This window comes from Agelaius tricolor, unplaced genomic scaffold (assembly GCF_023055355.1).
Source record: "Agelaius tricolor isolate 1412-34295 unplaced genomic scaffold, bAgeTri1.0.p SCAF_54, whole genome shotgun sequence".
Taxonomy (NCBI): Eukaryota; Metazoa; Chordata; class Aves; order Passeriformes; family Icteridae; genus Agelaius; species Agelaius tricolor.
This window is the reverse complement of record NW_027269314.1, coordinates 2,400,774-2,426,623: the sequence shown is the minus strand read 5'-3', so window position 1 is coordinate 2,426,623 and position 25,850 is coordinate 2,400,774. Positions and strand designations below refer to the sequence as shown.

The 25,850-nt window shown below is 50.1% G+C and overlaps 1 protein-coding gene across 4 annotated transcripts in view; it reads right to left on the bottom strand.

Moving 5' to 3' along the window:
- Nucleotides 1-469: 469 nt before the first annotated feature.
- LOC139604627 (GDNF family receptor alpha-4) overlaps nt 470-25,850 on the bottom strand; it is a 75,310-nt gene continuing 49,929 nt past the window's right edge. The window contains exons 2-8 of one of the 4 annotated variants that reach the window (XM_071455787.1): nt 19,170-19,448; nt 16,100-16,180; nt 12,461-12,806; nt 9,279-9,388; nt 7,315-7,449; nt 6,942-7,099; nt 470-4,428 (exon numbers count right to left, since the gene is read on the bottom strand). In XM_071455787.1, coding sequence (XP_071311888.1) covers nt 4,282-4,428; nt 6,942-7,099; nt 7,315-7,449; nt 9,279-9,388; nt 12,461-12,806; nt 16,100-16,180; nt 19,170-19,448 — 1,256 coding nt within the window. In that variant the 3' untranslated portion in view covers nt 470-4,281. Of the gene's footprint in view, nt 4,429-5,797; nt 6,155-6,181; nt 6,750-6,941; nt 7,100-7,314; nt 7,450-9,278; nt 9,389-12,460; nt 12,807-16,099; nt 16,181-19,169; nt 19,449-25,850 lie in introns of those variants that run through there. The other 3 variants (XM_071455788.1, XM_071455789.1, XM_071455790.1) reach the window with 3 other exon arrangements.

Genomic DNA, 25,850 nt, shown 5'->3' with positions numbered 1-25,850 from the left:
GGGTTTGAGGCGGGGTTTGGAGCCCTCAGAGCCGTCTGCAGCTCCTCCCGAGGGCAGCTCTGATCTCTGCTCTCTGGGACCAGGGACAAGACCTGAGTGAGCAGCTGGGGCTGGGCCAGGGCAGCTCAGGCTGGAGCTCAGGGAAAGTTTCCTCCCCCAGAGGGTGCTGGCACTGCCCAGGCAATGGGCACAGCCCCGAGCTCCAGGAGCGTTTGGACAGCGCTGCCAGAGATGCCCAGGGTGGGATTTTGGGGTGCCTGAGCAGGGACAGGGGTGGGTGGATGCTCCCTGCGGGTCCCTCCCAGCTGAGGATACTCTAGGATTCCATGATTCCAGCCAAGCACGGCTCATCTGAGCCCCACCACTCTTCCAGCCCCCAGAGAACATTGCCCAGTTTCTCCCAGCTGCCCTTCCAGGGCAGGAGCAGAGCTCAGCAGCATCCAGGACAAGCTGGCATGTCAGGCAGGAGTGAGGGGTCAGGAAAATGCATGTGTGCTTTATTCATGGATATGTTTGAATATTGACATGTACAGAAAAGGTAAGTACAAGTTTGACCCCAGTTTGGGCTGGCACCCACCACCCTCCCCTCGAGCAGGGGCACACAGGGGGTTCCTGCCCCAGCACCATCTCCCAGCCCCGGGTCTCCCTCCCAGCTCCTGCTCCCGCCTGGACAATGCTGGTCAGGACGTGACAGGACAGGTAGAAGTACACACACAATATTTCACAGGCTCTCAGGGCTGCCAGCCACTGGGAGTAGTGCTGTGCAGCCAAAAGAGCCGAGTTCAGTGGCTACAGAAAGTCTGGCTGGTTCTTTAACTGGGGTTTTTTTCCTTTATTTTTCCCATGACTCTTCTTTGTGCTTATGGAAGTTGTCAGGAATGGAGTAATTCCTAAAAAAAAAATTGTCTCCCCTTCTGTCTCTTGGCTCACTCAGTCTTTTGCCTTTACAAGCAGCTGCTATGACTTCTGTGGTTAATCAAGAGACTTAAAAATGAAGATCCATGGTTCACTTCACAGAATTCAGCAGAGATGGAATTTCATCCAAAAAAATTACTGACTTTTCACAAGGAAAAAGCAGTGGTCTGTGCACGCATGTTGGTGGGTGGGAGGAGAGTCATCATATTTGCTTCCTCCAGCAGAAAGGTTCAAAAGTCATAATTTTTTGCACAGTTTGATTTATGAGCAGGCTTGGAGGGAGAATCAACATTAAATTTTCGTGAAAAGAGTAAAATAATCAGAACAAAGCCATGAAAGTTTGGGGATAATTTTTTTTTTTTTTTGTTAATTCCCACTCTCCGGCTCCTTCCTGCTGGGTGAGAGGCTCCTTGCTCTGTGCCTCACTCATTTCATCCCAAAGCATCCCTGAACCCCAAGGAACCCCCAGGAGGGCAGGACCTGGCCCAGGACAGGGCTTGGAGGACAGGACATGGGAACTGAGGATCTGCAGTGAGACACTAACATCTGCAGAGCCTTTGAAGCAGGACAGCCCTGGAGGTGTCCAAGGCCAGGCTGGATGGGCTTGGGAAGCCTGGTCTAATGGAAGGGACCCTGCTCATGGCAGGGGGGCTGGAACAGGTCCCACCTGAGCCGTTTCATGATCCTGTGATGTAAACCCTGGGGAGATGATGATGCCTCTCACTGAAATCACTAAAGTAGGTGCTGATGTGGGACATGGTACTGGGATGAGGTAACCTCTGGAGGTCTCCTCCAGCCCATCCAGTCCTTGAGTAGATTCTCCACACCTCTTTTTACAGCATGCCAGTCTGAAGGGAGAGGTGAGGCATCCTGACCACCCAGAAAAACTCTCTCTGCTGAATGAGAAGGAAATGGCAAAGTGGCACCTCACCATCACTGACACTGCCATGTGAGTGACACAGGAGTGGCTGCTCCTGGGAAGCAGCTGACACTTGCATCCCCATCCTGTGCAGATGCTGAGCCGGGGCACGATGGAAAGCTGGTGGAGACTGGTTTGATGTGTGAAACGCTGAGCATGACTACAGGACTGGAAAGGGGCAAAAGGATGCAATTCCCAGCGTGACCTCGTGGTACTGAGGTAGTTCCTTGCCTTTGAAGGGCTGAGCAGTCAGGGTTTCATCCCTCTCCACTGCAGCTGAGAGGACACAAGCTTTGTGCCACTTGGCCTCTCAGGAGACACTGCTGTCCTGGCTAAAGGGGAGACCTTCACAGCAGCTCTGTGCACCTGTGGGGTCACTTTGAAAGGATTTCCTGCCTGCAGCTCTCCCTCCTGCTCTGCTTTCCTGGTCAGAGTGAGCCCCTTGGCCAGGAAGTTCTCACACACAGCCTTTGGCTCAGGGTGTGACTTGTCACCCTGCACACAAGCTTTGGAGCTTGCTGTGTTCCTTTGCACAGCCCTGAAAACCAGGTGCTACAGCCCTGAGCACCTCAAGGAGCAGCCCTGTGGACAGGATACAGCAGCAGGAGGATTTCTGTTCATGTCAGACACATCCACAGGTGTTCAGCTGAAAACCAGAGTGGTTTCTTTTTGGAGCAAAAGCCAAGGAATTTGCTGCAGTTTCTTAGAAAATCTGAAGCAATAAGCAATGGGAGAGGTTTTGCAGGAAATGGGAATAAAAAGCAATGGACTTTGCTGTGTCAGATGCTTCCTAAGCCTTTCCATGCATTCAAGTGCCAAGGAATTAATGATATTTATTGGAGAAGCACAAACCAAGGACTAAATGGACTGCAAAGGCCAGGCCTAAACACACTCAGGAGGATTCTGGGACTATTGCTCTTCCTCCCATGGCACTCAGCCTGGGTAAGCATTTATCCTGGGAAACCTTCTCACTCTTCCTTACCATCTTCTTCCCTGGCTCTAGCAAAGGGGCTCAGCCCCCCAGGAGGGCACTGGGACTCCTCAGCTCACCTCCTAGAGGAAAGATGGGGTGCTCAGGCAGTCCAGGGTCACACACCTGGACAAAGGTGCCCCAAGACACCAGAGACATTGATCCTCGCTTTCCTGCTCTGGGCTCTGGCTGTGGCTCAGAAGAAAGGGTCACTTCAGCAGCCCTTGCTTAAATGACATCCTCACTGAAAAACAGGAACAAGCAAGAGGCAAAGCCCTTGGCCTGCTCACCTGGACACAGGGGGTTGCCTCTGCCAGTTTTTCAAGGACGGGAAACTGTAGCAATCCAGTCCCTACCCGTGATATAATTCATGACACGGCCTTTTTTGGCTGGGTATTTCTGTCTTCAGGGTGGTTTCTAGCAAACCTCTCCTGTCCTTTCTCTTCCCAGGAAAACAAATCAAATCCCTTGACTGGAGACCCCGTGCCTGTGAGACCAGAGGATGAGCAGGTGAGAGTGGGATGTGTTGGGCTCACATCAAACCCTGCCCATGGGCTCACACATTGGCCCCTGATGGAGAAAGGGTAGCCTGGAGTGGGACAATATTGGCCTCTGGTTGTTTGGATGTGACAAAAATGCCCCAAAACACTGAACAGGACCAGTGGATAGAGGTGTTTGGGTTGGGACACAAAAATTCAGCCATAAACAAAATGGAACACACGTGTTTCTTCCTGAATACCACCAATACAGGACACAGGTTTCCCTAAGAGGGAGGGCCCGAGGGGAGCTGACAGCTGGGACGTGGATGCTGGTTGCACTCTGGCCATGGTTTTGAGAGGGTGGATAATCCCTGCCAGCCAGTTCAGAGTGTGGTCACTTGGTCCTCCCCAGAGGTGCTTCAGGCTCCTCTTCAGTGAACAAAACCAACCACCTTCCCACCAGTTTTCTGGTTTCTTCAGTCTGAAGGAACCAGGTGTGTTGTCCTTCAGGTCCTGAGCAACCATGCAGGCAGTCTGAGCTCCACATGTCCTGTCAAGAGCCCTCAGTGAGGGCTTCAGGAAACCTCCTGACAGGTCATCCAGTCATCCATCCATCAAAGGCTTTCCCCTCTTGGCTGGGGCAGGAAAAAGCATTTCCTTTGCAGCTCTCATTTCTTGGATCACCTCTCTCCTTCATCTTTTCCAAGGGAATTGTCCATGGCTTCAGCCCTATCCATAGAGAGCTGGAGAAACAACAACCAAGCTGTGGTGTGGAAAGGTGGCCAGGACCAGGAATGAGCTGGTTGTCAACAACGCTGATCATATAAAATCAAATAAACCGGCAGACAGATGAGGAGGAGGAAGGGATGCCCAAACACTCACCTTGCCTTCCCTTCCCCTCCCTTCTCCCTGCTCTCCTCCTGAAAAAGTTACTGGTCTGGTTGTTGAGTACAGAAACCAACACAAATCGAGTCTCTCCTGGTGTGTGCCAGCCCTCCTCACATCACAGGGAGGCTCAGCACAGCAGGGGCCAGGAGAAGCCACATCTGCAGCAGAGAGGCTGCCCAGCACGGAGGGGCTGCTGGGCTGGAGGTGCCTGAGGACAAACGAGTGGAGCCATGCAGGAGCCTCTCCTCTCCAGCCACCTACAGAGAAAGGAGAGCGTGGAGTGAGACCTGTGCCTCATCATGGAATCATGAAATGGTTGGGGTTGGAAGGGACCTTAAAGTGCCAACCAATTCCAACCTCCTGCCATGGGCAGGGACACCTTCCACTGTCCCAGGTTGCCCTAAGCCCTGTCCAACCTGGCCTGGAACAGCTTCCCAGGGCAGCCACAGCTTCTCTGGGCACCCTGTGCTAGGACCTTCCCTCCCTCACAGCCAAGAATTTAGTCCCAATATCCCATCTAACCCTGCCTCTGGCAGTGGGAAGCCATTCCCCTTGGTCCTAGCATTCCAGCCCTTGTCTCCAGTCCCTCTCCAGCTCTCTTGGAGCCCCTTCAGGCACTGAAAGGCCACAATTAGATCACCCTGAAGCTTCTCTTCTCCAGGCTGAACAATTCCAATTCTCTATTTTTCCTCAAAAGAGAGGTGCTCCATGTCTCTATCCAAACTGGTGTCCCTCCTTGGTGCCTCAGAGGATTTAGGGCTCAGGGGCTGTGCAGCCCAAAGTGTGTGCATGTGCAGAGGGGCCAGGGCTGATTTCAGCACCCAAACTCTGGCCTGGAGGTCAGCACAGCTCTTCAGTTGTTGGTGAAGGTGGTGCCACAGCAGCAGAGCCATTTGTGGGCACAGCACTTGTTTGGACACTGGCTGGAGGTGTCTGAGTGAGGTGGGTGCCTGGATGCCCTCTCAGGTCAGTGGCCATCCACGTATCTTATGGAGCCACTGCTGGCCAGTGGCTTGACCTGGTGACCTTAAAGGTGGGTCTGGAATATACCTCCATGGTGCTGGGAGACATTTCACCAGCTTTCCTCCTTAGGTCCCAAGTTGCCAACCTCATTAAACATTGAACAGGATCTGGATTTGAAGCTGAGTCCAAAGTCAAGACCCAGATCTCTGGTTTCCAGCAGGGACCACGCTCCAGCAGCACTCAGCCCAGAGGAGGGATGTGCTGCTGCCACAAGAAGGTTGGAGATGTGGCAGGGCCATCCTCCGCTGCAGCTGCTTTTTCCAGCTTCCCACTTGCTGTTGGGAATACTGTCCTGGTCACAGACAGTTCACAGCTTCTCCTTCACTTCCAGGATGAAGTTCTCAGTGCTAGGTCTGGACCTGAGGCCACTACTTGGATTTTCTAAGATCTGGGGAGCACCAGCTGGAGGGAAAGCCTCCAGGTCTGTTGGGTGCCAAGCTTTTGGCCTGGTGAAGGTGTCCCTGTGCCCTGCAACAGTGCCACCAGTGCCCTGGAGAGCAGTGAGGGAACCTGAGGCCACTTTTCTCCACCTCCCAACCTGCTGCTGATTGATGCAGGATGACCCCCATTCCAGCTGGGGAATAACGTGCAGTGACTCCATGATTCAGAAGGCTGAAAAATTGCTTTATTAAGCTACACTAAATTATATTAGTACATACTATATATATACTATATATATACTACATACTTTACTATACTAAACTAATACTAAACTATACTAAAGAAAAACCCATGACTCCTTACAGACAGTCACGACTTCACCAGTGTCCAATTAACAAATCACTTTGGGTGAACAATCTCCATAACACATTCCCCGTGTGCCAAACAACAGGAGCAGCAAATAGAGATAAGAATTGTTTTCTCTTCTTTTTCTGAGCTTTCTCACTGCCTTCCCCAGGAGAAATCCTGGGCAGGTTGTGCCTGCTGCTCCCTGTGAAGAGAGCTGCGGCCACAGCCGCTCTGTGAAAACAGGGTGCTGAGAGGTGAATCGGGTGTTTTCCCAGCAAAAGAAACAGTGATTAGCCTTAAAATAACCCACACTTGGAAGTTCTGAAGGTATCAGTCAGCTCAGTGCAAAGCTCAGTCCTTGGAGTCTAGTTAAAACTGACAGCCTCCGTAACCTGAACGTTCAGCAAATCAGGGTCACTGTTAATTATTCAATAGGAAAATAATTGAATCTGAAAATTACTTTAGTGTGGCAAGTCAAGGTCATTTTGTTCTACTTTAAAATAAAATATTTAATGTCTATCACAGCCATTTCAGTAAATGAATATGTTATTTGTTTTAAAATAATTTCAATTTAATATTATTTTGATAGTAACAATTTACTGATGAACAGAACCTTTCCTTTCAAATTTTCCAATGCTTAGCAAACCTTAAACCTCTGCATTATAACCTCTAGAATCCTCATCTAACAAGGGAGGAACTTGTGTCCTGAGGAGTTGAAATGCTTGTCTGAAGCTGAACTGATGCTCTGAAGGATGGTGAGGAGCCAAGCCAGTGATCCTGGGTGAAAACCCCATGGATTTCCCAGTACTTAAAATGAAACATATCTCTGAATGAAGGGAAGGGAAGGGAAGGGAAGGGAAGGGAAGGGAAGGGAAGGGAAAGGACATCAGGCCTCCAGGAGATGGAGGGTAGGTTGGGTGCCTGCATGTGACACAGGTGGAAGGAGTTGAGGTGAGGAGGCTGCAGGAGGCACAGACATGGCCGATCATCTCCCCGGGCCAGGCCTGCCCTCTCCTACCTTGGTAGGCTGGAGGTGCTCCGAGCTGTTCTCTCTGAGGGTCGCCACAGCTCTGTTGGCATTTCTGTCCTGCTTGTACATCTGTGTGGTGGGGGGGATGGACGGGGCCACGGCTGTGTTCAGGTGAGTCCCATTGCCAAAGGCCTGAATGGCGTTCTCTTGGTGTGGGAAAGATGGAGAAAAGGCTTGTCAGGGCAGGGGGAAGCCTCCCTTTCCCAGCCTCTTTTTCTGCATCCCCCAAAGGGATGCCTGAGGCTCTGCAGACCTCCTTGGCTGGTAACACAGGGAGCTGGACGCCCACAGACCCCAGAGCACACGGCATCTCCCCGTCCCCACGCACAAAAGGCCCCCAGCGTGCAGCAGTAGCGCTTACGGAGGCAGATGTTGTTGGTGAAGAGGTGCAGGAAGCTCTGGCACTCGTCCTGCCGGTTCCCGCTGGCGTTGCAGGTGCACCAGGGAGCGATGCTGGACGTCGAGTTGTCAATGTAGTTGGGGGTGATGGGGCTGCCTGCCGGGACAGACGGACAAGAGTTACTGCAGGGCAGGGACCCCAGGAAGGGGCGGTGACCTCCCCTTGGGCTGCTCTCCTGGGTGACTCTGCCTCAGCCAAGCCCCTCCATGACAGCAGCAAAACCCTTCAGGTGCTGATGTCATGGCTCTGGTTTGCACCCAGGGGAGAGAAGAGGAGCACTCACAACCCTTTTGGTCACATCACCATCACCAAAGCCTTTGGTCAATTAAAAAGTGCTATCAGTCCAGGAATTAGCAGTTTCTGGGAATTCAGGTTCCCTAATAACATTCAGAGACTAATGGAATGGTTTGGGTTGGAAGGCACCTTAAATCCCATCCAGTGCCACCCCTGCCATGGCAGGGACACCTCCCACTGTCCCAGGGAGCTCCAAGCCCCAGTGTCCAGCCTGGCCTTGGGCACTGCCAGGGATCCAGGGGCAGCCACAGCTGCTCTGGGCACCCTGTGCCAGGGCCTCAGCACCCTGCCAGCCAGGAATTCCTTCCCAATATCCCATCTCATCCTGCCCTCTGGCAATGGGAAGCCATTCCCCTTGTCCTTGCACTCCAGGCTCCTGCCCTAAGTCCCTCTCCAACTCTCTTGGAGCCACTTTAGGCCCTGGGGGGGTTCTAAGGTCTTCTTGAAGCCCTTTATTCTCCAGGCTGAGCATTTAAAAACTGCATGTGAATGTGTATAAAGGTTTTTATGCTGTCATTGAAAAAGCCAATCTCAGTCTCCAGAATGAAGGATTAAAATGGAATGAAATGTTGGCCCAAAAATGCCAGCCTGTCTCATCTGTCAGGACAGATCTGGCCCAAAGGCCACTGGCACTTCTCTTTGGACTCTTGTCTGTGCCCATGCCAACTGCTTCCAGCTGGGCTCTGCAGCATCTGAAACCCCCATCTGATACCCTTTGAAGTTGGCAGAAAGGCAGTGCATGGTGATTTCCAGTGGCATCACTGGTGATGGCATCAGGGAATCCCTGGCAGAGCAGACACCCTGGGACAGCCCATCTATTTCCACCAGAGAGAGAAGCTCGAATCTGTCAGTAGCCCATGTTTTTTTTCCCTCCACTGCAGACATCCTAAAGTCACCCCATACCCATGGCTTAGTCATGTCACTGAAGGGAGAAAGACCAGCACCAGGTTGGATGTGGCTTGGAGCAACCTGGCCTGCTGAAAGGTGTCCCTGCCCATGGCAGAGGGTTGGAATGAGATGGGCTTTCCAGGTCCCTTCCAGCCTAAACCATTCCATGACTCTGTGATGTCCCAGAGAGCTCAGCTTTCCACCTTACTGTCCTCATAGCCAGAGTAAGAGGAGACATTTCCACCCAGAGGAGACATTTCCCACACAGAGGAGAGGTTTCCCAACCAGAGGAGAAATTTCCTACTCAGAGGAAATGCTTCCCACCCAAGAGAGGTTTCCCACCTGGAAGAGACATTTCCCACCCAGAGAAGACATTTCCCTCCCAGAGGAGAGGTTTCCCACCCAGAGGAGGGGTTTCCCTCCCGGAGAAGAGGTTTCTCTCCCACAGGAGACGTTTCCCTCCCAGAGGAGAGGTTTCCCACCCAGAGGAGGGGTTTCCCTCCTGGAGAAGAGGTTTCTCTCCCACAGGAGACGTTTCCCTCCCAAGGGAGGGGTTTCCCTCCCAGAGGAGAGGTTTCTCTCCCACAGGAGATGTTTCCCTCCCAGAGGAGAGGTTTCCCTCCTGGAGAAGAGGTTTCTCTCCCACAGGAGACGTTTCCCTCCCAAGGGAGGGGTTTCCCTCCCAGAGAAGATGTTTCCCTCCCGGAGGAGACGTTTCCCCCGGAGGAGAGAGAAGCGCTCACCGATGATGCCGGTGTAGGCCAGCAGGCAGGCGGCGTAGCTGTCCCTGCGGCAGCCACTGGCAGCCTGTGGGGACGGCTGGCAGTTGAACTGGAACTCTGCGTAGCGCGACCTGATGGAGCCAGAGCACAAACGGGACATGTTACCACAGCTGTGGGAAAGGGGATGTAACAGCACACTCACGGTGTTCACAGAAGGGAGCACGTTTGCAAAATGCTGCTGTAGGTGTTCTTCAAACAGTTGGAACAGGTGTCCTTTTACAATCTCCTGCCTACCCCAACAAACCCAGGAGGAGGTTTCTGCAGTCAGTGTTTTACAGGCTTCCTTCAGGACTGCAAGGTAAGTCCAGTGTTGGAAGAAATGTTTGCTTTCTGTTGTGTGAGGTTGGATTTTGAGGAGAGAGCTGTTGCCAGGAAGGAAATCAATCTGTGTTGCCATTTTATATCTTTTGGGTAATAACTTTGCCTAAAGACCCCAGCTTTCATTTTTAGTCTGATTGGATGAATTGCTCTCATCCAGTTTCTTTCTCTAAAGACTCTAAATACAGCTGAGATCACCTCAGATCAAAGGAAACGTCCAGAGGTTCAGACATGAAATGTCCTACCCATGGCCAGGGCGCTGCAGATGTCCATTCTCAGGAGAAGGACTCTCTGGAGCCTGTGGAGCAGGCAAATCATTCTGCCAACCAGGGATGTGCCACCAAACTCTTTAGGCATGAGTCAGCTCTTGGCACATGGTGGTGTTGGAGATTGTAGGATATCTGGGGCATCAACACAGGGCTTTCAGGCAGGACACAGCAACAGCTGGAGACCCAGACCCATCTCAACATTCATTTCGTGGCCAGGCAGGAAGGGATTTCATGTGGCATCTGAGCTGCTTCAGAAACTCAAGCACTGACAATACCTGAAGGGGGGGTTCTCTAGGTGACAACCTGCACTGTCTGAGCTGAGAACTGAGAACCTCAAATGTTTACCCTGCCTGGGCAATCTCAGAAAAACTGAGCATGTTGCTCCTCCCAGACATCCTCTCTCTTCCAGACACACTGATCTTGCTCCTGGTCAGTGTCAGCATTCCAGTTTGCACTTTCCAGCCCACTTCTCCCCTACACCTTTCTTTTTTTCTCATCTTTGTTCCCATGTTTGCCCCTTATCAACCCTTTCCTCCTGTAACATGGACAGGCAAAATCTTCTTTCCCAAAACTTGCTGCATTGTTTGGAGATTTAGAGAAGGGAGGTAGTGACTGCAGATTTTATTTAATCCATATTAGTAGAACCCACCCCTCTGAACTGGGAAGTTCAAAGGGCTAGAGCTGTGCAGGAGCGACAGGGTGAGACTTGGAGTGCTTCACTCCACTTCTTTATGATTTATGCCTGGCTCTCCTTGTGGATTCTGCACCACTGGCTTTGACCAGGTCACATGTCAACCTCCTGCTCCCTCTATGTCTCTAGAGGATATTTTATATTATATATTCGGAGATCAAGGGACCAGATAATTAATAGCTGTGCTGCTTGCAGGAAATAGTTTCCAGTCTCCTGGGGAGTAGCACTCTCCCCTTTGAACCTCTTCCTCCCCACTGGGCCCTCTTGTCATGTTAGGGAGAGGGCAGAACCCGTCCATTTGGGATTCCCTGGGTAGCCAGGGGACAACATCTGAGCAAGGTCTGGTCAGCCCAGGGGCATTGCATCTCTCAGAGTCTGCTTCTGTACAGTTCAGTCCTTCTCCTGCCTCCATGTTTCTGGGGTGCAGAGTGCTGAGGGTATTTGTACTTTCATGCTTCCGAGAGGATGCTGCTGCTCTCACTTTCCTTTGTGAAAATACATAATATTTTTATTGTAATTAAAAGGTGCTGTGCTGGTAGGGGATGGCTGCTGGAAGTTCAGCTCAGGAAGTCTCAAACCCCACAGCAATTAGAGACTGAGACAATACAGGGAGGTGTGTCCTACACTTGCTCTTGTGCTCTTCCCCAGGTGTCTGCTCATGGCCCAGCTGCACACAGGGCACTGGGCTGGGCCCCCGTGGTGCTGCTTTTGCCTTACATCTCTCACTGCCAGCTGGGCTCTGCTCCCGAGAGCTCTGTGTGCATTAACCTTCTGGAATATCAAAGACCTTCTGAGCAACAGGGAGAGGGAAATAGTGCAGATGAAGGAAAAGCGCTGAAGGGGTTCTGCTGTCAGTGTGCACATGGGATGGGTCTGTGTGTGTGTGATTTGGGCTGGATGGAAACAGAGGAGCAAACCAGGCTGGCCACAGACTGTGCAGTGGATCTGGAATGACACCGGGACTCTGAGACTCCTGGTGCAATCACCAAAACATAGAATCACAGAATCACAAATGGTTTGGGTTGGAAAAGACCTAAAAATCATCTCATTCCACCCTGTGGCATGGCAGGGACACATTCTACTGTCCCAGGCGACTCAAAGCCTCAATGTCCAGCCTGGCCTTGGGCACTGGGCACTGCCAGGGATCCAGGGGCAGCCACAGCTGCTCTGGGCACCCTGTGCCAGGGCCTCAGCACCCTGCCAGCCAGGAATTCCTTCCCAATATCTCATCTAAATCTAATGTCCTTCAGTTTCCAGCCATTCCCCTTGTCCTGTCACTCCTTCCTCTTGTCCAAAGTCTCTTGCTCTCCTGTAGGCTCCTTTTAGGTATTAGAAGGTGCTATAAGGTCTCTCCAACACTCAGCCTCACAGTAGAAGGGTGTATTTTTTACGTATATAGATTAATTTTTCTAATTAAACAAGCAAACAAACAAACATGGTTTTAAGGCCTTCACAAGTGCCTGTGGCTGTCAGGATACCTTGGGTGCTCTTTGAGGATGCTCTGGGCTGGGGAAGAGGAGCAGTGAGGGAGATGGATTGGTGAAAGTGGCTGTAAGGACCTCTCCCCCATACTCCTGCTTAGCCTGCACCTTCCTGGAACTGTTCCCATAACAGGTCTTTCTCTAGAACCAAAGCAAAAAATCCACAGAAAATGTCTAAAGAGCTTCAGGGTGATCATCTCCCATCCCCTTCTGTCTGTGAACAGGTTCTGTGGGATACAGGGACAGGGCCCGGCGTGGCACGGCCCGTCACGGCTGTGTGGGACAAGGCCCCAGGAGCACCGGCGGTGGCTCAGGGCTGTCACCAGGCCCTGGCCAAGGGAGGGCTCAGCCTGGCCTTGGGACAGCCCCGCGTGTGAGCCTCACCTGCAGACGTAGTTGTCCCTGCAGGAGTCCAGAGGCGCCAGGCAGTTGGGCTTGTCCTTGGACTCGTAGGAGCAGGCGGGGACGATGGTCTGGCGCCGGCGCTCGGCGCAGGCCGTGTCCTCGCAGGGGCAGAAGAGCAGCTCGTGGGTGTACTCGGGGGGCACGCGGTCGAAGAACTTGCGCAGGGCCTTGTGGCACTTGGAGCGGTTGCAGGTGTCGGCCCGCGCCAGGCGGCGGATGCAGAAGGACACGTACTCCGTGCGCAGCCGCTGGCACATCTCGTCCACGTTGCAGGCCTTGGCGGCGTCCAGGCACCGGTTCACCTGTGTCACCTCGTTCTCAGACCCTGCGGCGTGGTGGGACACAGTGAGGTGGCTCTGAGCTGACCTCCCCACCAGCAGCACCGCCCCTGAGGCCTTCATCCCCCTGCTGCCATCCATGGCCACCCAGTGACACCACACCCGCTCCATGGCCAGGCTGAAGTGCAGGTTTGCCCTGCGGGTCCTGGTAGGACCAAATCCCCTTTCCACATTTGTCTTTTCCCAAGAAGTGCCACAGTCACATACCAGACTGCACCCCCAGAGCTCACTTCACCAAGCTTGTATCTTTAATAAAATGAGTTTTGCTTTAATCTGGGCATCTGGTAACACTTTACTAATGCAGATTCACCAGTCTGAGACCTGGAAGACAGCAGGCATTAGAAAGTGCATCTACTTATGGCCATAAGTGGATCCATCGAGTGTTGGGACCTCCACTAATGGACCTTCTTGTTTCTGCAAGTTGCTCAAGATCAAAGACTGAGTCTCTGCTATATGGGTGATCTGCACTGATTCCTGGCACCTCAGCCTCACTGCCCTGGACAGAGAGTTTCTCCTGGCCTCTGAAAGGTCATGTCTGCCTTTGGAGCAGCTCTGTTTGTTCAGCCCAGGATCTGCCCAGCTAAGCGAGACCTGTCTGGGTCGCAGTGTGCCCCATCTAGACCATTCTGAGCCAGTATCCCCCTGTCCCCAGAAGTGACAGTGTCTTCACAGGGTGGGATCAGAGGTACCATCCAGCCTCGTGCCCCTGGGCACAACCTGATGCTGCCTGCATGTGATGCACGTGGGTCTCTCCCCACACCCTTTGCAGGGTCACCCCTCACTTACATCAGCAAAATCACTCTGCACGTCCACCCTCCTAAACAAGAGGAGAAAGAATGTCCCAGTCTGGGTGGGAGAGCAGAGATGTGCTGTGGGATGCAGGGAAGGTGGAGGAAACCTGCAGTAAGGGGAAAGGTCAGGAAAATAAAGCAAAAACTGTAGTGATGGATGAGAGAAACAGTGTCTTCAGTGGGAAAGTAGGAATCTCATGAGTTTATGTGCCAACAGCCTTCTCTGTAAAAATAGGGACAAGGAAGAGGAAAAGGCATTTGTCTAACACTGGTTGTAGGGCTGCTTCAAAGGTGGATGGGACTCTGTTTTATAGAGGGGAAAAATGCTACAGGGTCCCTGGCAGGAGTCAGTGGGAACAGCAGAATGTGTCTGATCGGACAGATAAAACAAGGGTCCTTCAAGCTTGAGAGAGAAAATGAATTTGAAGCTGCTTTTCACCTCTTTGAATTAAAATCATGACCAGCAGCACACCAGAAGGACTTTCTCCCCAGCACAGAAAGATTTTTCCATTGAGGAAAAATCCCCAGAATGATAAATTTCCAATGCAGAGTCAAGCCCTATCTTTGATTGGGAGTTAAAACCAGCCAGTCACTGCTGACAAGTGTTAAAACATTGACAATCCCCCTGAGCTGGCTGCCCTCCTTTATTTCCCTGACTTTATCAGATGCTTCTTCTCCCACCATTTATTTTTTCCTTCCTTTTGCCCCCTTTTGCTTACAGTGGGCTGGAAGTCAAATTCCAAGTTTTTCAGTTATTTTATGGTGGGTGAAAGTTTTGCTTGTTGTGATCCCTTCGCTACATAGTTACCTTTAAAACTGCCCAGAGATGAATATTGTCAGAGCGTCGGTTTATGCTGGGAAGCTGCCAGCTAACGTGTAGGAAACAGTTACTTGGAAGGGTTTCATTACCCATTCAGCCAATAAATCACAGGGAACATGTTGGATTTTCTCCTCTTCCCACGCAACACCAGCAGATGTGCTTTTTAAATCACTGCTACGTTTAGAGTGGAGGGATATGGTTCCATTTGTACAGTTTTAGTAGTGGCCATATATTGTTTATATAAAATTTAGTTTAATATACCTGTTGTTCAATTGGCCTATGGTCACAAGGGTGTCTTATGTTTCAACAAGTTCTTGGGATTTTTTTTGATAGATTTGAAAGAGGGTCCTTTGGCAGTGTTGACCATATGACCCTGGACACTGGACAGGCAGAGGGCAGCAGGTTGTAATTTATGTAATAGAAGATATTGATTAGTATGAATAAGGACAAAAAGGCTAAGAAATTCCATGTCCCTAAGTGGATGCCAAGTCCTCTGAAGAATCCCTGCTGCTCTGGGCCCATTTGCCCCATTTGCTTTGCTGCACAACCTATTTCAATTTGCTTTAAAAACCTGAGAGTGTGTTAACCCTGCATAAAATCCCCATCCCTTGATTTCCCCATGCTCTGAAGCTTTCTGGAATTCAGCAGAAGGGGAAAAATTCCAGTAAAGAAAACCATGATCCAGCAAAAAAATTCCCTGTCCATGCACCAGTCTGCCAGGTGGAGTCAGTAAGAGCGAGGTCAGGGAGCACCTCCCATCGTCTCTGCTCCCCTTTTCCAGGCTGATGGGTTAATTTGCTGCAGGACATTTTCACCCAGCAAGTGCGTGGCCATGGTGGGGACTGCAGACATTGTCCAGCTGCAGGGACATGCTGCTCCTTCCTTGCCTGGGTGCACTCCAGCTGTGGATGTCCCCCCCAGAGCAAGGCACACATTTGGAAAAGCTGTTTGGGCACATCTGCCAGAGACACAGGAGGAGCACATTACCTGCTCCCAGACAGGTAGTTCGGTAAAATACCCACTCTTGGAAAGCTTCCCAAAGCTGTGGAGCACAGGCTGGTTGTGGTGGCAGCTGTGCCCTTGGTGATGGATGGGTTATTGGTGGCCACACTGACCTTTGAACTGCTGAGCCCTCAGGGAGTTAAAAGGTGTCAGGCTGCTCTGCTCAGCCATTAACAGGGTTAGAGGCACAGCAGAACACGGCTCTGGGTCCTGAGGTTGCCCTCAGGGCACGTGGTTAAAGGCTGTGGCTGGGATCAACACAAGGTTGAGTTATCGACCTCTTTTTCCTGCAGATTTTGATCCTTGACTGACGTGGAAGCACGCTCTCAAACCTAACAATGCCCAAGCAGCTCCTGTCTGCATGGAACAGATCATTCGCCTGCTATGGAGAATGGGTCATTGGAAGGGGTTTTTGTACCACATTCCTAAGTCCCAGTCCTTCTGGTACAGACATGAAACAGTCCAAAGACAAAAATCACAAGCAGCTTTTCCCAGAGCATATAACAGTTTAGCAAAGGAATCAGAGGCACCTCCTTGGAACTGCTAGACCTGAAGCATGCAATGCTCACAAGGAGCACAAAGGACTTCCCTGTCTGCAGCCCTTGACCCCCCAGCCAGGGCCCTCTCTGTCTGCACAGAGGTGTCAGAGCATTTCCCACCCACCTACCTGCAGTGATGGAGGCCAGCCGGACGTAATCAAAGCCCCTGATGAACGGCTCATAAGGGGAGCTCTCCAGGACATTCATGCCTGGGGGGAAGAGAGAAGCTGGTGAGAAGGCAGATGAGGTTCCTGAGGGAAGGCTAAAATGCACAAGGTTCCACATCTGCAGTGAAATACTGTTTGGTGGGTGCAAGGGGACTGTGCTCTAAAGGCCACCAGTAAATGGATGCTCAGAGCCATAGGAACAGGTGTGTGGACACATCCTTGGAGAAGGGAATAGAATGGAACTGGCTTTAAAAATGTATCTCTATTTTGGAGTGGGGCAGCCTGTCGGAACTGTTGAGTTGTGTAGCTCAAGCTCTGGGGCACACGGCAGGGATTGCCAGAGAGGATACCAGACTGTAGCACAGGCTTCTGCTCACGGGCAGAGCTCAAATCACCAGCTCCCTACACACACCATTATTGCAGTTTCTTCTATGTCCCTCCCCGGGTTAAAGGTCCTCACCTCTTTTTAGGACACAGACAGGGCTGTGCACAGGATTATGTGGGTGATGACACACTCCATCTTTACTGTCACCTCTCCCTTTCTCCTTGCCAACAGCCTTTTCTCACTTAGCACAAAGCTAATGACCCACAGCTCCTGCAGAAACTTCCTCTCGTTGTTTTTAAGTCTCTGGGAGCCTGATTTTATTCAACTGGTGCTTCTCTTTCATCTGTGCAATGGTCTGTAATGCCCCATCATCCTGATGGATACCATGGAATATTACTGAAGCAAACAGCTCAGTATCTGTTGGTTTTTTTATTAGACATTTAGATGGATGTGGACAGCAGCAGCAGGTGTACTGGCTGGGATAAAAGGACTATCCAACCCCATGCTCTGGGCATGGGCTGACCTCCAGCTGCAGCCAGAGGCAGCAAGAAATGGCACCCAGTGTCCACAGCCCTGTGCAATCACCACAGCACATTACAAGGCAGCTTTACACCTTCATTGAAATATCTTGTATCGTTACTGACTAGAGAGGGGCCCATTTGTATTTTCCAGCATAGCAGTTTTATGTCCTGATGATAAAGCACCTTATCAGAGAGTTGTTATCAGGTTGTCATCATGTTATTGTGTCTCTAAGTGGGAAGGTGGCTAAACACGGTGTGCTCAAGAGAAGCTGAGTAAATAGTGTGCTTTGTAAATTCCCTGAGCACGCACTTCCACAATTGTTTTTGCAAGAGGGCTTCTAGGAAGCTTTTTGCAGCCTCCTGGGTATGTCTGATTGAGAACAAAGCTCTACATGGACCGTGTGGATTGGCTTCCTTTCTCAGTCAATTAAACATGTGTAAGGACTCTGAAACATGGGACTGCTACGAAATGTATCTCTCTGGGGAAATTAAGGCAAGGAAATAAAAAGTTTGGTGTGCGAATCTGCATTGCAAATGAAGTCAGTTGTTTGAAAAAGTGTGGGGCTCAGGACATGACAGGGAGAAGTGGAGTAGAGCTGTTGTCAGCCTCCAAGAACAGCCCTCTCCCAGTCATTCCCAAGGTGGATGTCCCAAGGCACTAGGCAGGGAGTCCATCCAGCACCCAACTGCTATTCTGCATCTGGAGACCCAGAGCTGGCCCCTGCCTGCTTTCAGCACTCATTGCCAGCCTCTCTCTTCTCTTCCTTCTAGAGGAAGGTGTCTCTCCCTGCCCATGGCAGGGGCTTGGAACTTTCAGGGTCTTTCAGGTCCCTTCCAACATAAACCATCGTGTGTCCCAGAGCTGGAAGCCCTCAAGACAGCACTGCCCTACACAGCTGTGTCACAGGTGACCCGTTTCCAAGTTTGAGCCATGAAGGTCAGCTGGGAAGGAAGGAGCTGTGACACCACCCACTGAGATGAATGGAGAAATTGGATTACCACCTCTTCCCCAGACTCCCCTTCAATGGAAACAAATCTGGCAAATAATTATGGGAAAGGCCAGATACTGGAGTGTGCTCAGGTCTTGTATTTGCTCAGGTCAGTTCATAGCACCATGCTCAGCACCCTGCAAGCTGTGGCACTTGGAAGCTTCCCAGGAATTTGATCAACCAGTTTCCATCCTGGCAAGCCTGTGCACTGCAGAGTCCATGCTCTTTGTTTTGCTTGGCCTTTTGGCCTGTGGTTTCACCCCTGCACTTTTCCTTTCAGGTTTCAGCCAGCAGTGTTTTATTAATCTACTTCACAGCCCATGGCTGGAAGGGTCTGTTTTATTCCCCATTTTAATTTTCATGGTGCATAAAATACTCACCAGCCTGACAAGGAAGAATTATGGTCACTGAGGTGCAATTTTATGGTGACTCTTAAAAAACGTCAAAATCCAAACTTATTGAATACTGGCTCTGGGAACACTTTAAGTTCCAACTTGATGTCACCAGCCCCAAATCTTCACTAACACAAAGACAGTGGTGCACTTGAGACATTCTAAGAGTGATTTTTTTGAAGCTCATGCTGTTTTTCCTCAATGTCTGGGCTTTATGTTGTGTTTCTATAAAATCTACAGTGTTTATGGTCTTGGTTAACATACTTAGATACAAAATACGCTGTGCATTTCCCCAGCAAAAGATCTCAATGTATATGGGGAATGTCATAAAAGAGAGGCTGGGTTAAAAAAAAAAGGAAGGAGGCATCTCAGGTTTTCAGTAGTGCTTTCTCTGAAATGTCAATACCATAGGGATCAATAGGATCATCAAATCTCTTGAGTTGGAAGGGCCCCACAGGGACCCTCAACTCCAATTGCTGGCCCTACCAGACACCTCAACAATCCCACCCTGTGCCTGAGAGTGCTATTCAAATGCTCCTGGAGCTCTGGCAGCCTTTGGACTGTGCCCATTCCCTGGGGAGCCTGGGCAGTGTCTGAGCACCCTCTGGGGGAAGAGCCTTTCCTGATATCCAACCTAACCCCCTCCAACACAGCTTCATGCTGCTCCCTGCAAGATCAGCACGTCTTGAGACAGAACAGGATCGTACTGGGGTGTCCTGCAGCAACCTCAGAGCTCTGTAGAACGGCCCGTGAGCAATTCCCTTTTAGGAAGATGATCAGAAAGGAGTGCCCCGTCCCACTGACCTTCCATCAGTGTGTGGTGGATGCTCCAGTAGACACTGAGGCAGTGCTTCTCCTTCTTCATGCCGCGCTTGCACTTGCAGCCGTAGAGCTGGCTGGAGAGCAGGGCGCTGACGGTGCTGCGGCACTGGCTCTTGGCGTCGGGGCCCAGCTTGTTGGCGCCGTTGCCCGCGATGCACTGGCGCAGCGTGCGGAACTTGGCGCTGCACACGGGGTCGGTGGTGCATGCCTCGCCCGCCTGCAGGCAGTCCCTGCTGGGGCCCGCGGCCGCTGCCATGCCTGCTGCAAGGGAAGGGGAGGGACGGTCAGCGCCACGGAGCAGCCCCGCGGGAAATGGCCTGGGACTCCCGCAGTTGAAGGACTCCTGCTCCTCAGATAGGCTTATCCCCAAGCAAGGCAGTCCTATCCAGATAACTCAGTCCCTCTTGAGACAGAGTGCCCGAATACCCACGCTGCTCGAAGCCGTGTCTACCTTTGGCAAGCTAAGTGGATTTCAGCTCTTTAGTAATTATCAGCTCTCCTAGGATTTCAGCTTGTGCTTGCCAAAAGCACCAGAGGGCTAGGGGTAGAAGCAGACGAGAGAGAGTGGAGAAGGAGAGGTCCTGGCGTTCCACAGTGATGGTTTATTGGGGGTCTGTGAAGGGTTCCAGTGATGGCTCTTCTTCTGTTGAATGGGCTAAAACAGCCCCTTTTTATAGGGTACAGAGGGATCCAAACTTGTCCAATAATAGGGGTTAGGGGAAAAGTGACCTATGGGGTTACAGAGATAAGCTAGGGTCTGAGATGGGGAAGACAGGAGCTTATTTTGCTGTCTCATCAGGACTCAGCAATCCCTGCAGTTAAGTCTCCGCCAGCCATGGGGCCATAGCCAACTCCATGGAGCCTGCTACACACAGTCTCCTTCTTCTGGGGGGCCCAGAGAAGGCGTGGATGCCCCGTCCCTGGAAGTGTTCAGGGCCAGGCTGGATGGAGCTCTGAGTTACTGGGACAGTGGGAGGTGTCTCTGCCCATGGCAGAGGGGTGGAACCAGATGAGCTTTGAGGTCCTTTCCAACCCAAATCATTCCATGGTTCTATGACAGGATCAGCCTGGTAGCAGGGTTATAAGAGACAGAAACTTGATCAGTTCCTGGTGGTTGATTTTTCCTTCTTGGAGAACAAAAATATTTTCAAATCCTTTCTTTCCCAGCTCTCTATCTCATTTCTGCCCTCCAAAGTTAGCAGTAGCCCTATGTTACAGAGACCTTGGCCTCTGCTCCTTGAATATGGTTTAACTATGCCTACACCTTCCTGGAGCTATAAATAGCTCTGTGTGGGTGTTTTGACATGTAGTCAGCCCACATATATCCCAGCAGCTGGCCCTAGTTCACTGCCACCATTTCCCCAGGACTCCCACTGTTTCTGTCCTGGCTTTTTCCAAGCTTTTGTAAATTGTCTTCAGAGTTCCTTTACCAACACAAAATGCTGTGCTGTCCATTTGGAGAGTCCAAAGCATGGCAGGAAGATGGTATTGCTACACATATGCCAATAAATTAGCTCATCAGGGCTCAGTGGTGCTGTGCCTCAGTACCAGGAGCAGACCAATCCCGTGTTATTTATTGCTCTTCCTCACTAAAGCAGGCTGGACACACCCAGGCTGGCTCCTGGGATGTGCTCAGCCCAAGGCTGGTGGCTGCATTGCTGCTCCTGGCAAAGGCAGGGTCAGCCATGCTCAGATGAGGCTGTGTGGCACCAGGTGGCACAGAGGGGACTGGTGTGATGGTCTGCAGCATTTGACATAGGTCAGGCAGCACTCCTCCATGGCTTGGGAGAGTGAGGAAGAGGCAAACCTGGTTTATGAAGGGGAGAATCAGTTCCAGTGCCCATACAGTAATTTTGGATCCTGCTGTACTATCAAAACAGAAACTGCTGTCATGACCTTGAAGGACAACTTCTCCAATACTTCCCAAAGGAAGTCTCTGTCTCTAACGTAACTTGTCTTCCCTTTGGGTAGGAACCAGAAAGGGAAGGACAGAAAAGACCATCTGCTTTTTTGACTCCCTCCAGTGTCTGCTTCAGGTCAGACCCAGCTTGGACAATATTAGAAAATCCTGCTTCCTGAGAAAAATGTGAGTTCCTGATCTCCATCTCTGAGGGCTTAATGAAATCTCTGCTTTCTCCAAGACTTTACAGATCTCTTCATAAAGTCCCCTTTTCTGCCTTCCAACTGCTACCTCTCCTTAATTTCTGCACCTCCCAGCTGAGCACTCGAGCCCAGGATATCCATTTCTGTTCCCTCAGCAGTCACAGTGTGTTTGCTAAGAAGGAGCTGCCTCTGTTGCTCTTGATTAGAGTAGAAAGTAGCAGCTGGAGTTCAGATACTTCAATTATGTTTATTACAAACTTTGGGTGAACCCACTAGGAGGTTTCCTCCTGAAGTATCCCAGTGGAATCTCAAATGAAAAACCTTTCATCTAACTGCAGACTATTTCAAAGTGCCTCATGGCCAATGTCAAGCTTTCAGGTATTTCAAATCTCACACTATCTCAAATTTGAGTTCTCCTGCCCCTGATTTATTCATAGACCTAGTTTATTTAGCACTCAAGGCTTGTTTGGATCTGCCAAATGTGGAGAGAGAAATTATTTCCAACATGTGGGAAACTCTGCCTTGGGCTGTCATATACTGAAGAACTTCGAACACAAGGAACCAGTTTCCTTGAAATATCATTTGGGCAATTTGCAAATTCACTGAGATCCATAAAATGAGCTAGAGAACATATCTGAGCAGAATCCATAGGAATAAAGGAAAAAATACTTCACTTATTTCAGTCTGGCTTTTTCCAAAGGGTCTCCTCTGAATGAGGATAAAGCCCAGCAGGCTGTATTCCAGAAGAGATGACTTTGTCAGTGTCCTGTCAGCTGCTAGAAAAGTAGGTTAAAATAGAAATTATGACCTTCCTTCCCTTTCTCCGCTACATGAATTGCAGAAGATACTCCCCAGGATGGTTATAAACACAACCAGCCTGTAAAAGCTGTAAAACACTTTGGGATCTCACTTTAATAAATCAAGCAGATTGACCATTTGAGAAATTTTCCTGCAAAATTTTAAGTAAATATATCCTCAAACCAAGCCTTGCTTCATAGAACAAAGGCCAGGGGTGAATATTTACAGCCCAAACCCACAGCATAAAACACCTCCATTCAGACTTTATGACAGAGGTGCTTGAAGCCACTTGCAGTGTCATGAATGACCCGTTCCGTAATTGTGTCGCTTAAAAACCAAATCATTCAGGGGCTTTTATTGTTAGCAGTGTCTTTGCAACTGAGACAACATAACACCACGTTTTTCTCCTCACACTGCCCCTGAGAGAGTAATTTTATGCAACATTAAGACAGCACCTCTTAGGGAAAAAGATAAATCTCCATGACTTATAAAATTGATAGTGCTTCCTAACAGGCAGGGACAAGAGCAATATTAGGTCTTCTCTCCCAAAGATGGAGTGGCCTTTCTGGTTTTGCCTTCAAAAATAGCTCCTGGCAGGCTCTGTGCCATGGGATTTTCCTCCTCCTTGGCTAACCAGGGAATTGGGATATGCATGGAGCTCTGTGTGGCTTGGGCTTTCTGAGTCTCTGCTTTTCTAATAGCAGCCCTTCCAGCTCCCTCTGCTCCCTTTAAAAAGCCATTTGTCTGGAGTTTTATTTCTCACTCCCTGCTAATTTCACGCTGTTTACGGTGGGCAGATGGAGTAATGAGTTTATTTTCACATCCTGTTTGTAGCTGTGCTCCACATCTGTTTCTGCTCACTCTTATCTCAGTGTCATTCACCCAGAGCTACTCCTCAAGTGTGGGAGTAAGAGAAAATCCCGTCTCTTCCCATTTTAACAGACCCTCAGCTCCTCTCAGATAGGTGTCTCAAAGTGCTGACCAAGCAGGTCTGACTCTCCTCCAAGGACACAATTTCCTTTCTCAAGGAAGTGCAGCTGTGTCTGTGGTACAGAAGTGTGAAGGTGATTCTGTGAGGGCTGGAAATAGTGAATAAAATGCCTGGAGAGCACCAATGTGGAGTCCTGTCACTCTCCCTTTCTTACTCAACTTAGCCTTTAGATGTTTTAGCAGGAACCACACCATTTCCACTGGGGCCCTGGGATACATCCTCCTTCCCTCCCATCCAGTTTATATATGAATTCAGTGGGAATCTTTTTACACTCCTCATTTGAGGGGCTGGAGAATGTCCAGAAAAGTGCAATGAAGCTGGGGAAGGGTCTAGACAGTAATGCTGTCTTATGAAGAGCAGCTGAGAGAGCTGGGAAAGGGGCTCAGTCTGGAGAAAGGGGGATCAGGGATGTCTTGAAGAAATATTCCTAGTGTCTCCCAACTATCCATAAACCAATAGTCATGCTTGAATGGGCCCAGGTGGCTAATGCAGGTGGCCCCTGCTAAACCTTGTTTAAACTGTGTTTTCATGTCACGATTTTTTAGCCAAATGCTCAGGATCACACAAGGAACAAACTCTTGTACACAGCTAAAATTTAATTTCCCATTTGCTGCTGAAATACCTGCAGAGCAGCCCCAATGAAGAGCTCTGCCATACCTATGCTCCTTCCCCCAGCCTGCTTGAGAACAGTCCCCCCACGAGATCCCACGCACCTTGTCCAGAACTCAGAGCTGTCACCTGGGGTTTGTAGAGCCCAGAAACCTCCTTTGGGATGCTGTTCTCCATGCAAGGGGAAGTTTCCTTCCCTTCCCCCTGTCTTGCGCTGATCTCAGTGCAGGTTCCATGCTCCAACACCTCTCTGAGGGCTGCCCCAGTGTTTCCTGTGTTAACTCAGAGCAGCTCACCTGAGGAGGACACCACCACTCCCTGCTGACAGTCCTCTGTGGACTTTGATGGTTTTACCAACATAGCACACACATAATGGAATCCCACACTGCAAATCGATCTTCTCCTAGTGATCCTTCCCAGCCAGCACTGGGGTGGTGGAATTTCCTGAGAACATCTCAGGAATGCAGGGTCTGAGGGTGTTAAAGCAATACTGAAAAGTTCAGGCCAATAACGTGCTGCGTGTCTTGATCGGGCATTAAAAATGTGCTGCCTGATCCTCTGTCCCTCCAGCTCTGACCCTTCACCCCTTCCCTCCATGTTTTGAGCAATCTTTTGTCTGTGTTTGATCTATGCCTCCACACAGGACTTTACAGGCACCGAGGAGATACAAATAACCACAGCAACACCCACTGAATATTTCCTTCTGCTCTGATGGCTGATCCATGTAGGAGATAACCACTCACTGTACAGACTCAAACCCAAAGAAAACATTTCTCTCATCTGCCTGGCTGTTTATCACAGATTTATACATGACACCCAGATACCATGACAAGTTGTATCATGTCTCCATTACCCTTAAGGAGAACAGAATTCATCATGAAAGCCCTCATGATGACTTGGGGTAAAGTCTCCCTAGATATCATTGCTCCCCTACACTAACACATCCTTTTTGACAAGGCTTCAGCCTTTGTTTTCTAAAGATGCCTCTGGAATGCCCCATCCTGCTGGACTGACTCAGCCAGACTAACCACCAAATCAGCTATAAACAATATTCTTATGAAAGGAGGATGAAAGGCAGACCATCACGCTCAGTACATGACCTGGTTGCAAATAGTCGTGTATCTATTTTAAATAAGTTTAATCCATCAGACCAGGAAGAAGGCTTAAAATTTTTGTGGATCCATGAAGTCCCAAAGTGGGTACAGGTTATTCTGAAATACTGGGAATCTGAAACACAGATCACACAACTAGCTGCAAGTTTTGGCAGAGAAAATGATCCGTCACATTCATTCCTTGCTGAAATCTTGGGACACCATGATATTGGTGTATTGGGAAGCTTCAGTCCCTGATTTCCACTGGAACAGAGGCTCTTCTCCCACTCCCAAAGCTAGGCAGCATACCAGACAGGGTGACTGGGGTTTGTGATCACCAGGGTCTCAACACTGGTGCATTGTATCCCACATTTATCCCATCCTGTGGGAAAACTGGTGGTCTCTGGATATCAGCTCCTTGTATACCAAGGTGAGAGAACATCTAGCAGAGAGCAGTAAGGACAACTGAGGTCTCAAGGGCTAGAGGTGATCTTTAAGTATTTACAGTAGATATATAAGACCTCAAGTTCCACCTAAATTTGACTTTAAAATGTCCTGGCCCATGGTAAAGACATAATGATTCTCTGCTGAGGCAGAGCAAAACAAGCTTAGAACCAGGAGACAGCTCCTCTTTTGGTCCAACTCTGCCTGGGTCTGCTCAGTCACATCACCTTGTGATCTTTCCCACCTCTGACCTGCCATGCTCCCCATCCAGATCTCCCCATGTGCTGGGCAGGGCTCACACATGTCCCTGTTCACCTGAAAGGTGATGGTGAGCAAGAAGTTTGTTCCCTTGTCTTGCTGGGGCTTCAAGTCTAATATTTGACCTGCACACAGAATCACAGAATCATTTAGGTTGGAGAAGCCCTTTCAGGTCACCAAGTTCAACCATTCCCCCTGCACTGCCCAAGCCCCCAAGTGCCACATCCACAGGGCTCTGAAACCTCATCATTAAACCCTTTGCATCTTCTCCTTTTACAAGCAAAAATTCTTCTCATGTTGCAGTTGATGCTCGTCTGCCACTAAAGCAGCATTCAGGAGTCATCAGCCACAGAGTCTGAAGTAACTGAG